Source organism: Ochotona princeps, chromosome 3 (assembly GCF_030435755.1).
Source record: "Ochotona princeps isolate mOchPri1 chromosome 3, mOchPri1.hap1, whole genome shotgun sequence".
NCBI classification, from domain to species: domain Eukaryota; kingdom Metazoa; phylum Chordata; class Mammalia; order Lagomorpha; family Ochotonidae; genus Ochotona; species Ochotona princeps.
In genome coordinates, this window is record NC_080834.1 from 115024590 (window position 1) to 115037859 (window position 13270).

Here is a 13270-nt window from a genome sequence, read left to right on the forward strand (position 1 = left end):
TCTTTACTTCAAGATCATGCCAGCAAAGAAAACTTGTGTTTTTCAAATTTGTATATTTTTCCTCCTTTTTTGTTATTCATGTCAATGTTTTCAGCACATAAACTTGTCTAGTTCTATTTTCTGAACCCAGATGACCTTCCATGAACTTGTTTCTATTTCCCTGAAACTTTCCTTTTTGCTACTTAAATAAAACCACTCTAGTGATTTTTAACAACAGAGGAAGTGAGTAAGACTCGCTGAGCCACCATCTGCCGTTGAGTTAGGAAGTGTAAGGGTTAGTCAGGCACCAAGAGCATGCTGGATGCTGTAGCTCCTGTGAAGGTGGCTTGCTTTGCTGGGACTTCTTAGCAGCAATACTAAAACAATCCTCACGTGATGAGGTTTAGAATGCTCTGGAACTCTGATTGGTCACCACTCTTCTATAGAGTTAGGTCTGAGTTTAGCAGATATTGATGTTTTTTCAAAAGAACAAAAAAACAGCTAAATGCATATTCTGTGTTATGTCCAAAGCTCTTGGAAATTTTTATAATAACAAGTCCTGAGAAAACAGGCCTCTTTGAGGAAAAATGCTGTGGACACTGATCATTTTGCCTTTAAAAACACACATTACCACTCACATATCCAAATAAGAGTAATTAACAGAGGTATAGAAGGATAGAGGAGAGGATATGGCAAGGACTTGAAATGAAAGCTCTATTTTTGCAACAGGAAAGAAGAACAAGCTACGAGTGTACTATCTGTCATGGCTAAGAAACAGAATACTGCACAATGACCCAGAAGTAGAAAAGAAACAAGGCTGGATCACTGTTGGAGACTTGGAAGGCTGCATACATTACAAAGTTGGTAAGTCTCAAGACATGGAACATGTATGTTTACTACTCAAAATTATTCCTTTAATTTTTGCTCATAATAATATCATTATATAATATAATAATAATTATTATTCCTTTAATTAGTTCCTTAAATTTTTTGTTTTTACTTGTTTCATATTAATGACGTACATGTGACCTGCGTGTAACTGGAAATTTGCCATTGGCTGGCAGTTGGCAGGAGTGTGTGTGTGTGTGTGTGTGTGTGTGAGAACCTGCCTGGTGAGTAGCCTCTCAGCACTGCATAGGTTGGAGTCTTGGCGGCTCAGTCCAAGTGAGTTTTTCACAGTGGCCATGCAACCAGGGTACAGTTTGCACTGCTGTTCTCCGTGCCATCTCCTTGGAGCTGGGATTGGAATGGCACAGCAACTCTTTCCCACCTGGTTGCTTCAGTGAGGCTTTTCTCATCACAGAATGAGGCCCTGTGGCCTCCCTCCTGGATGCTGTAGCTCCTGCGAAGGTGGCTTTTTGTGGCCTCCCTCCTGGATGCTGTAGCTCCTGCGAAGGTGACTTTTTGTGGCCTCCCTCCTGGATGCTATAGCTCCTGCGAAGGTGGCTTGCTTTGCTGGGACTTCTTGGCAGCAACACTAAAAGCTGAGAAGACAGTGGTACAAGACCTTTAAAATTCTGAAGGCAAAATTATTTCTAAATAACATTTCAAAACAACCCTGTGTTAAGATTTTCATATAGTGATCAACTTATATTAATACATTTAAGGCAGATTTTGGAGAAAATCAGCACTTCTTATCTGTAAACACAATCCTGTTTGCATTGAGTTCCAGCCTGGCACAGTACTAGGCTTACACATAACAGTTTTGAAGTGTGAAGAAACAGATACTGAAAGAACACAGCGTTATTCCCAAAGGGGACCACAAGGGGGAGTGTCTTCACAGCAGCCTGATAGGATGGAAGCTATTATCTGCTCCACTGCACATTTTTATTAGGGAATCAGAATTATGTGATAGTTTCCAACAGGATAGTCTGCAATTCCAATTTTCTTCTTGTCTTCATTATGATTATTTGGCAAAATACCAAACATGCATCTCATCTTCGAGCACCACGTACAATTTGGGTTCACACGCATTGCCTGGTGCTCTTTTGGAGAGAGCAGATTTCTTTCTTTAAAAAAAAGGCCTTAGGCCCGGCGGCGTGGTCTAGCGGCTAAAGTCCTCGCCTTGAAAGCCCCGGGATCCCATATGGGCGCCGGTTCTAATCCCGGCAGCTCCACTTCCCATCCAGCTCCCTGCTTGTGGCCTGGGAAAGCAGTCGAGGACGGCCCAAAACTTTGGGACCGTGCACCCGCGTGGGAGACTTGGAAGAGGTTCCAGGTTCCCGGCTTCAGATCGGCGCGTACCGGCCCGTTGCAGCTCACTTGGGGAGTGAAACATCGGATGGAAGATCTTCCTCTCTGTCTCTGCTCCTCTCTGTATATCCGGCTTTCCAATAATAATAAAATCTTTAAAAAAAAAAAAAGGCCTTGAAACTATGGACTGTAAAATTGTTTCTAAATGCTTCTCTAATAAAGTTTTTCTGTAAGCTGTAGACATCGAAACCAGCATTAGCCCTTATGTTTCTGCCCTCTCCTTTCTAATCATTCCTATCTCTCTGCATTGTCATGATGTCATTGGACTGACATGTGTCCGCACATGGCAGGGTGAAAGGCAATGTAACAGCTGATCACCATAAATCACAACATTGAAATACTGCAATCTTCAGTTATTTACATAACCATTTGCAATCATCATTTTAATTTCCTTGGGGGATTTCAGCCATGACAACCCAGAGACCATCCTGCAGCACACGATCATGATCATCCCAGCATGGTCAAATTCTCATGAAATTAAAAAAAAAAAAATAAGAACACAATGAAATCAAACAGTGCAAGAGTCATTTAAAATACTTGTCTCATTTCATCTATAATATATACTTAATAAGTGTTGATTCTCAAGGCTATTTTAAGTTTTAATTTGGATTCTTTTCCTGGGTTTCCAAGTGTCTCTAAGATCTTGAAGATGCCATAAAGAGTTCCTGTCGTGAAAAATAATCCAGTAACAACTGAAAATTTAACACGTTATCTAAGTCAGTTATGACTTTCCCTGCCAATTCTCTTTGGGACATAGGCTATTTGGTTTGTTCAGATAGTTTATGAAGTAGATGACTGTATCCAAAGTTTCTAAGAAGTAGAATCCACATGTAATAGTGAAACACCCCAAAGCCATTTCAAGGATCCTGTAAGCTCTCACGTAATCACTCTGAATCTTGATCACTTTCCCAGCGGAGGCACACGGGCAGTGGCAGTCATGAGGGCGCTGGACCAGAGTCTGTGATCTCTCATGTAGTCATTCAGTGTCACTTACTGAGCACTGCATTGTATCTACTCAAAATTGAGGAAACTTCATATTTAGCTCCACTTCCTAAGGAATTGAAAGAATTTGTCAAAGTATATAGGACCCTTTAAACTGGCCATTAACATAATTCAGCAATCCCAATATTTTCTCACTAGAAGCATAAGCAATTCTTTAAGATTAGAGTTCAAATTTGAGTAATAAGCAAATGACATTTTTATGTCTCTACTTGCTTGCTATTTTTTTTCTACCATCTTGTTGTAACAGCTTTCAGCTACGTACCAGTGAGTGGACATAAAAGCCAGGTAAGCTAACAAAAAGCAGAGTTTGCAGATGAGTAATACAATGAATACTGATGTCTAGACCGAGGAGCTAAAGATAGTTCTAAGCAGGCAGAGCCCAACATGAGGAGAAACACATTGAGTACAGAACATCCCCAGTATTCTGCCAACCAAGTACCCTAAATTCCACACCAGCCACATCACGTTTAACTCTACGTGTGTGTTTGTGTGTTGTGGTTTACATATTCATTCACGCGTGAAAATCACTTGAATCAACTGATGTGCTTTTTCATAATCTTTCTCCTACAGTTAAATATGAAAGGATTAAATTCTTGGTGATTGCCTTAAAGAATGCTGTGGAGATATATGCTTGGGCTCCTAAACCATATCATAAGTTCATGGCATTTAAGGTAAGCGGCAGATGCTTGTCTATTTTTTAATTTTCAGGTTTCTACCAGTTAAAGTATGCTGTGTTCCACGAAGCAGTAGTTGTCATATGAATAATAAACCTGTTTCAAAAGTATAGAGACTCTTAGATGTATTATTTTAAAAGCAAAGGCTAAGAATTTAAAAATTTTATAAAAGTATTCAAAATCGCAGCTTCTACATCTGCCTGTATTTCAGAGGTGCAGGTCATCAAGTTCAAGAGGAATTTAATGTGGGATAGTTACTGGATAAGTATTGCTAATGACAGTATTCAATGTTTATTGTCGACCTGCCTGAGCTGGGGTCTCTGATATTTTGTCTGAAAGGACAGACTGGTGACAGCACTCAAAATTGAACTGAGTCTTACAAATTCTTCTGCAAAGCTACTAAAAATTAGTGATACTTATTTATCCTCATTGCTATTAGAGTTCTCTGAAATGAACGCTGGATGGGACCTAGTTTCTCTTCTTCTACTTGGAATGCCTTTTCATTTTTTTTTACTTTATCTGAATCTGTAGCCACTCTGATTGAACTGGTCTCACGTGATTCAACAGTCGTGGGATATGGATATGCCACAGTCTTATTGATACCAGCTTATGAAAGTTGAACCCCACATGCTAGAAAGGTCACCACTTGCTGACACCCTAATGTGTTCAGGGCTGCATAGCAAGTCTGTTCACAGCCCATGTGAATTTGATATTCCGTCAGTTCCTCCATATCTCATTGGCACTCACTTTTTCTCCCTTTGGCTCTTTATTCATTATTCCTTCCACATAAGGCATGTGAGGGAGAGACTGCCCTTGGGCCATTACGCAGGTCTTTGTGGATCATTTGTGATGCGCTCAGGAAGACAGACTCATTCAAGGGGCTCACAGTCAATAGCCCCACTTTCATGACGTAAAATTTTTTGGAATATACAATTAGTGATAACACTTACAAGATGAGTCCCAAAAGCGAAAGCGGTGCTGCTGTTCTGCCAACATCTGTCTCTACAAAAAGATTTTGAATCAAAGTTATTCTGTTCCCATTCTGGTTCTCAAGTTTCTGTTACTGTATTAGCCAAAGTACATGAGACTGCAGGAAGTTCTGTTCAGTAAACCACACCCAGCCTGGAAACAAAAAAGAACAAAGGCCAGAATTTGAATCAGGATAAGAATTAGCAAGAGGTCCAAGCTTTCCCTAGGACCAGGTCAGGAGGCCAGCAACTCCCATGTTGAGAAGATGATACTAGCAAAATGATGCAAAGTGAGGAGTCTGTACAGGCTAAGAGACATTATGCCCAAGGCAGCTATGGTTTCTCACATCTCCAAGATCTCAAGAACCCATAAAGGGGCCTGAAAATAATGGCGAAAGCAAACATTTTACTTCCAAGCACACGCAACCTTGACAAGGCCTGGCTAGAACTTTCTTTGTTGCTTCTGCAGCTGAATTCCAGCAGCCAGTGCAGGCCGGAGGTTTTGTGATGTTCCACCTCCGTCTTTATCACAACACTGAGTTTAGAAACGGCACAGTTCTGATGTCTAGTGAATCTCTGAAAGACATCATATCCAGAACATGCCCTTTAACCCTCAGGAAGCCGCCCACCAAGGCTGTCAGATGAGCTTGATGGCTGTGTGCCACCAGTGGCCCAGAGAGGTGTCTGCACTTTGTCCAGAGGGCAAAAGGCAGTCAACAGCTGTACCAGGCGCCACGATTTTTACTCTAGAGTGGAACTACCAAATTGACAGCTGTAAACTTTCATCCTATCCCTAGAGATGGGAATGGAGGAAGAGGCTTGGATGAGTGCTCTATGCCTTCTGCCTGGAGCCAGAAGATGAATAGTTCTAAAAGTTAAGGAGACATTCCCCAGGTCTTTAGTCTAAGAAACCCAGGCATTAATTGTCTCCAGATGATGTCCAAAGGAAGAAAGCCGTTAGGATAACGTTTGTGGACGGTGCGGGTACTCATGGGGTGATTTTTAAAGTCTTTTGCAGATCTCCAACACAAGCCCCTGCTAGTTGATCTCACAGTAGAAGAAGGTCAAAGGTTAAAAGTTATTTTTGGCTCCCACACTGGTTTCCATGTAATTGATGTTGATTCAGGAAACTCTTACGATATCTACATACCATCTCACGTAAGTCCCCAGAGCAGAATCGCTGTCTGTGTAACAGTGCACATATGGAAAGGGATTTGTGTCTGTCCAGAAATCAGGCTTTTACTAATCAGTAAAGCACATGGAACTTTGACTCTTGCTGAGTAAACAGAATGCTTTTCATAATAAAGGCATGTGGAGTTAACTAACCTTTATGACTGTGCAAAACTGGGTAACATGCAGTAGAGTTACTTAACACTTTGGGGACATGAGATTGAAACCCTTTGATATTTTTTGTCAGGGCACAAGTGTGACATAGCAGTTCGTTTTTTTAGCTTCTAAAAGGAGAATGGTTCATTTTCTGTGGAAGAAACCCAAAGCTCATAAAATAATTTCTTGGAGAAAGTCTTGTATCAACTGTTTTCATTTTAGCTTGAGAGCAGTATGTCACAGAACAATGAGACATGGAAATGCATACCCTGGCTTGATAGCAGGTGTCAGCTTTGTAATGATGGGTACGTTAGGTAGCCTCAACTTTCACACCTTAAAATGGGGATAAAAGGACCTATACCAAAGAGCAATCATCAACTGTAAATAAGATAATGGATCCAAAATATTTGGCATAGAGCCACCCAAACTGTTCTTATTTATTATCTAGTAGTCAAGCCCCTGTAAGGAGATACTCCTCAAACACGATTGTTAAAGGGAAATCTGTGATATATCTGCTTATTAGAATTGATAGAGTGTATGCTGTCTGTCACAGGCAAGCCTGAGAATCTGTTGCTGACTCTTATTGTGAGAATTTGAAAACATCAAGAAATCCATGAGCTATAAAACCTTGTTTTAGTACAATATGCACACACACAGAGTTGTCATTCGTTGCTGTGTGTATCATAGCGTATCTGCAGGTGCACACAAGGAATGGCAGTGTGTGCTCAAGTGCCAGCCAGGCAGCACTGTGTCCATCCTGTCATCTCATTCCTGTTCCCACATGTACGCTGGGCTGCTGTGACAGACCCACCCAGGAGGTAACAGCAGCACCAGGGTGCTTTTCCTAGTACGAGGACATTCATACATACAATGTGATTCTGAAATGACTGGTTAATTCCAAACTTTTTTTTCTGAAAGAGTCATTAACTTGGATTATTCCAGTAGGCACTAAGATAAATGATCTGTGTTATATACTCACCGCCTTATCTGGCCACAGTCCATCTGGGCACCCCATTTAGGCCAACTCCATCAGATTAGCTGGCTCATGTGCTCCTCATCATTTGGGAAGTAGCTGTGCTAATGGAAAACTCAGAATTTATTTATTAGTAATACATATGCTGAGTCTCAGTTCCACTATGAAGGACTAGCACAGCTTTGATCAAGTTACATAACTCTTGTAAAACACAGCTTGAGCCTTTGCAAACAAAGAAATCTACCATGGGGCATTCCTCTAGGGGTCCGAAACTACCTGAGGGGCTCCACAAAGTTCATGGGCAATGGGATTCAAGGTTAAGGCTTCTGGGGTGTAGACAGCTCAGTGGTTGCTCTGGAAGCTCCATGGATGGTGATACTTTCTAGGAAAAGGGAAATTGGATTTCCATCATGGAACTACATTTGTATGTAACAGGGTATTTGACAGATCTGTGGTTAAACGAAACAAAATAAATTTCAACCTCTAGAGTGAAAATGGAAGGAAACACTTTGTTACTGCAGTTGTTAGCGAAGACAAGTCAAGCTGTTGTCTCATTTTGTAGTAAAGTTTTAATGCTTGGCTTTTCTTTGTCTTCTAGATTCAGGGCAATATCACTCCTCATGCTATTGTCATCTTGCCTAAGACAGATGGAATGGAAATGCTTGTTTGCTATGAGGATGAGGGGGTGTATGTGAACACCTATGGCCGGATAACAAAGGATGTGGTGCTCCAATGGGGAGAAATGCCCACATCTGTGGGTAGGTTAACCATTCCTTATCTCCTTCAGCAGTTACATCCCCCAAATGAAACGAAAATCAAGAAATGTGAAACAACCATTTGATTCCACAAAAAAAAAAAAAAAGTCTGTGAATAACACTTGTAAGGCTTGCTTTGTCTGTTTATCTCAAGTCTTTTGTCATTTTTGTGGTTAAGATGTGTACAAATGCTGTGAGTTATTGCCCATCTAATGTTTTTAATGCAGTTTTGGAAATTCCTTTTGACAGCCTACATTCATTCCAATCAGATAATGGGCTGGGGCGAGAAAGCTATTGAGATCCGGTCAGTGGAAACAGGACATTTGGATGGAGTATTTATGCATAAGCGAGCTCAAAGGTTAAAGTTTCTATGTGAAAGAAATGATAAGGTAAATCCGTTTCAACATTTGCATTAGTGTTTGCATTTTAAGAGACCACCAGGTATCTGTGAAACCTTCATTTTCCTTTATACTGATTTGAATCACATCTGTGTTAAACAATATTATCTGAAATGGCATTATTTGGTTTTGATTCATGTGAACACTCCAAATATATTCCTCACACAATGAAAAAGACGTGAAAATATATAGAGATTGCTTGTAAACTCCTAGTAACTTCTGTGGCCTGCAGGCCATCTGATGACTTAGCACAAGGCCCAAATTAGCTGAAGCACTTAGAGCAGCTGGCCCGTCATTAATCACCTCACAACGGGTCAACTTCATATTCTGTGTTCAGAATGTTCACAGAAGCACCATGGGACCTAACCCACCATGTTCCATTTACCTTTCAATGTGAAATATTTGATGCAGAAATGTAAACTTTTTAAAGCAAAATGTCACCCATTCCTTAAGAAACACACAATCACAAACTCACCTAGTGCCATGTCCTGTGTCACTCCGGCCATGTTTCCTCTGAAATGTCATAGGGGGACTGTTCTCAGTGACATTGGCTGTGTCCATCTGGCATGATCAGTCACCTCTAAAGGGTACTCTGCCTCAGTGCCCTCCCTATGGCATAATCTAGACTTTTTAGTAGCTAAGCTGTAGTACATTTGTGAATACATCCTTTGTGACTGTGGCCAAAATAGAAATGCTGTTCCCTAAATAGCTGACGTGTAAAAACAAAATGTGATGAGTTGAAGTATTATGTATGTATCATGTAGCCTACTTCAGTTCCACAGGGGCCAGGTAGCTGCTTTATGTGTAGAATCTATTGGACCCCAACAAACGACTCTGACCTGGTGTGGTCTGGGCTGACAGCAATTGTGAGTTTCCAAGATGGTTCCAGGGACTCAACAGGGTCCCACTCCAGTGCCCACTAAGTCTCAAAAAACCGTAGGTTTAGGAATGATCTGGCCATGGAGACCCACGCTAGCTGGCCTGTTCCAAGTTGTGCTACACACTCAGCAGTAGCTGGGATCACACCAGTGTCTAGAGCTCAAAGCTTAGGGCTCAGCACACAGGGCTTAGAGAGAATGACAGCCCCTATATTTTCCTTCTTGTGGTTTTTCACAGGTCCTCTCCATCCTTCCCCATTTTGATTCTATGAGTGGCTTTACTTCCATATGTAGCATTAAAAAGCATTTCCATCAACTTCCCAACAAGCTGCTGTTGTTGGAAAAGGGCATTCTTCTGAAGTTGTGGAGATGATGTAGCAGAGACTTTATACTAGTGACAAAAGTAAATGCCTTGGACCAAAGTTAGGTGTTGGCTGACTGAAGGGCTATGCCACGGCCCCAAATATTTTCCAGGGCAGTGGTTTATTTTCATTCAGCTCAAGCAAGCAGTAACCCAAATATTGCTCATTTCTCTTAGTTGTTTGCTCAAATGATTTAGCAGATGCAGATCTAATGGACTGTGTTGCTCCTTATTAATGTCATTATCTCACATGGCCTAGGATCTGCCAGCATCAGCAGGGCCATGTGTTAACTCTTGACATGCCAAAAAGAACTGGTACTAACTGCCTGATCCTATCTGACCATGACCGTTTAAATTTGTGTAATAGCCAGTTGGCTCAAAATTTTCCCCCTTGATTTCGGGCATTTGAAAGGATTCCTTTCCCTACTGCAGTCTGCCTACTTGTTTACAGGAGACAGAGAGGGAGCCTCTGTGCCTTTCCAGAAACTAACAAAGGACCTACTGTGTTCTAGGTCAGAGATCAGGATGCTCTCCTAGCAGGAAAATTCCCTTTCAAAATGTGAGCACCCAAAGGGACTTCAAAAACAGCAGAGCCCCTTCAGTGTCCTGGAGGCCAATGCCACGCTAAGTAAAAGCAACAATCCTAGTAATAAAAAGCGAGAGAGTTTACATAGGATGCACTGTATCAGAAGGCACCTACCAACACCAGCCATTGACACATGACCAGGATAGGACGTGTGAGAGAAAATGGACGGTTGAAGAAAAGAGGGGGAAAACCCATGCAGTTGAACTAACTTCTTTTTAATTTCAAACAGGTATTTTTTGCATCCGTGCGATCTGGAGGAAGTAGCCAAGTGTTTTTCATGACCCTCAACAGAAATTCCATGATGAACTGGTAACAGAAGAGCACTTGGCACTTATCTTCATGGCATTATTTCTAATTTAAAAGAACATAACTCATGCGGACTTATGCCAGTCTAGAGGCAGAATCAGAAGGCTTGGTTGAACATACAGCTTTCCCCTCTTCCTCTCCCTCCACCCCTCCCAACAGTCCGTCTTTTAGTGTTGCAGCCCGGTTGAGAAGGAGAGAAAAAGGTGGCAAGAATTTCCAGGAGATCCCCAAGAATGCTGCGATGGCTACAAAGATGGACCACACGCCCTTCGGAGTTAGGGATAGGAACAGTTACTGTGTGCTCTTATGATTAAGCTGTGTTATGATGGGTTTTGAATTTTTTTTTTTTACTTTGCCCCCTCACTTTGTAAGAATGGGGAGATGCATACTGAGAAAATAAGTCAGTTTTTAATTCTGTCTGCCTGCTAGTTTGAAGTATATGGTATTGTAAAAACCAAAATTCCGATCTACAATGGTGAGAGACAGCACAATAAACAGTACCTTATCTCCTTACCCTGAAGGCCATAACTGCAGAAAGGGGTAACTTCAGAACACTTGCCTTCACCAATTCAGAAGGTTGCTTTTTAACAGCAACTGGATAAGGAATTTTTAAGAGAAGAAAAAAATACTAGTTTTCCCCTCTTTTGGGAAATAGATTTTAAATGGCTAAACTACTAGCCTTAATCTAATTTAAAAAAAATCAACTATTACTTTTGTGAGTCTCGAGGGCCATACTTTTACATGGCCCTTTATGCGACAGTGTGTTGAATGGGACAGGAATGGCACTGAAGTGAGTTGGCCTAGCAATAGAGGGACTCTAAAAATAATGTCCCCTCGGCTCAGTACAACAGATCAGGGAAGAGACATGATGGAGGATGAGGTCAGACAGAAAGAGCAACTAGGAAAACAAGCCTACACACACACACGCACGCGCACACACACACGCACGCGCACACACACACACGCACACACACACGCGCACTCACTTTTGTAAAACGCACAAAGCCTCCTGCTAAAAAAAGGTCACTTGGTTTGGGCTTCATTAAGACCAAGACTGTTCTGAGAATTGGGGAATAGATGACATCCGGATTCTGGACATTTCCAGCTCTCTTCTGAAGGTGCCACTTTCTCAAGATGAAAACTGTGACGGAGCGAGATGAATAATAAACGTTTCTGAGCTGCCTGTGTTCTCCCTGGGTCCGTGAGAGAAGGGACTAGACTCCTTAGCCTGCTTCAGGCACAGCAGGCAGTGTTGCCTCAAATTTTAGAGAACTTGAAAGCAAGGCTTTGGCCAAAATTCTGAAACCCTGTATCACTTTACCTTCCTCCAAATTATCCGACATCCGGTAAACAACATTTGTGCAGAGATATGTATGTATTTAGTTCAGGTTGACCTATGTCCTTATAAACTCTTACTCAAATGATTTGAACTTCTACGTGATTGTCTGGGATTTTTTTTTTTTTCCAAAGCTACAAGCATGGCCGCCCATGGTATCCAGGTGTTGTAAAAACAATATCTGTGTTGCGCTTCCTGTTTTAACCTACCTCGTTTTGTTTGTTTTTGTTTCACTGTTCATCACAGCAGTGTTACCTCCAGGAGACATATAGAGAGCTCAATTGGCAATCCCAGGTGGTATATTTTTAAAACAAAACAGTAGTTGACCAAATTGTTCTTAAAAAAAAAAAAATTCAACAATAAAAATTGATGTGGTTTGTTTCCAGAGAAAACAATTACTGTAACTGGATCCAAAAAATAATCTGTGATCCTACTGATTTCGCTTAAATCCATAAGCAGCTGATATACTATTAATGAGAACACAATGTGCAGTTAGGAAAATGGAGCCATTTGAATCTGATGGTTTGGGCGAGGGTGTGGGGGAAGTGAAGAGGAAATATTCTGGTTTCTGGATTAAATGTTTATTCTCCTCCTGGAAAGATGGCTATCTATCATTTGCATTTATGTTAACCAGGAATCTTGGAAATGCAACTGAGGATTATCTTCAATGAGCCCTGAGCCCAGAGATGTCCTCATCACGGTCCCTTTAGCACGCTAAAGCAATGAAATCCTCCTGTTCTCATTTTTACTAGTGCTTGTGCTGCTGAACAATACAATCTTCACAAATTCCATGCAACAAATTTAGCAATAAGTTTCTAGATCGAACTTAGCAACTACTGTAATTGGATGCTGATGTGGACAGAACACATTGATTTGAGTTTCATCCCCAAATGTGATTGCCACCAGCTCTTTATATTGCTGCTGTGGTATTTTAAACCAGAAGCTTTTTTTAAATTATGTTGCGAACTGATCTTTTATGTTTTGTTTTGTTTTGATTTCTAAGTGACAAGTTTGAAACACACAGCTTTAAATGATTTTTTTATTGTGGGATTTTGGGTACAGTTAAGAAATAAAAGGGAATCATTGTGTTTAAACATAAGGTAGTTTGTGAATGTGTTTTTTAAACTCTAGATTCATTGAAACAAAAAAATCGTAAGCAAACAATATTAATGCAGTCTTGTTTACAGTATGTACAGTTACATAGCCTAGAACATGAGCTTTTCTGGTGCCAACAACAATAAAACACAGAAGTTAAACATCAAGCCATGCCTTTTATATTTTTATACAAGTAGTTTATACAGAGCACAAAGCAAAACCAAATTGGAGAGAACCCCCACAAATTCTGTGCTCCTTATAAGATAATTACTTGAAGCCCTTATCTTCAGAAATTCCCATCATGACAGACCTCACCCCTGACAGTAAGGCCCACCTCATGCAGAATATATCCAAGTGGTGTCCTTATGACGCACACAATT

The 13270-nt window shown here is 41.0% G+C and overlaps 1 protein-coding gene across 7 annotated transcripts in view; it reads left to right on the forward strand.

The window, feature by feature from the left end:
* The window catches only part of TNIK (TRAF2 and NCK interacting kinase), a 397078-nt gene extending 384021 nt beyond the window's left edge, over positions 1-13057 (forward strand). For all 7 annotated transcript variants that reach the window (XM_058661109.1, XM_004591298.3, XM_058661110.1 and 4 more), the window contains 6 exons: positions 709-843; positions 3805-3905; positions 5885-6034; positions 7774-7933; positions 8180-8319; positions 10383-13057. In XM_058661109.1, coding sequence (XP_058517092.1) covers positions 709-843; positions 3805-3905; positions 5885-6034; positions 7774-7933; positions 8180-8319; positions 10383-10466 — 770 coding nt within the window. In that variant the 3' untranslated portion in view covers positions 10467-13057. The remainder of the gene's footprint in view (positions 1-708; positions 844-3804; positions 3906-5884; positions 6035-7773; positions 7934-8179; positions 8320-10382) is intronic.
* The last annotated feature ends 213 nt before the right edge of the window (positions 13058-13270 follow it).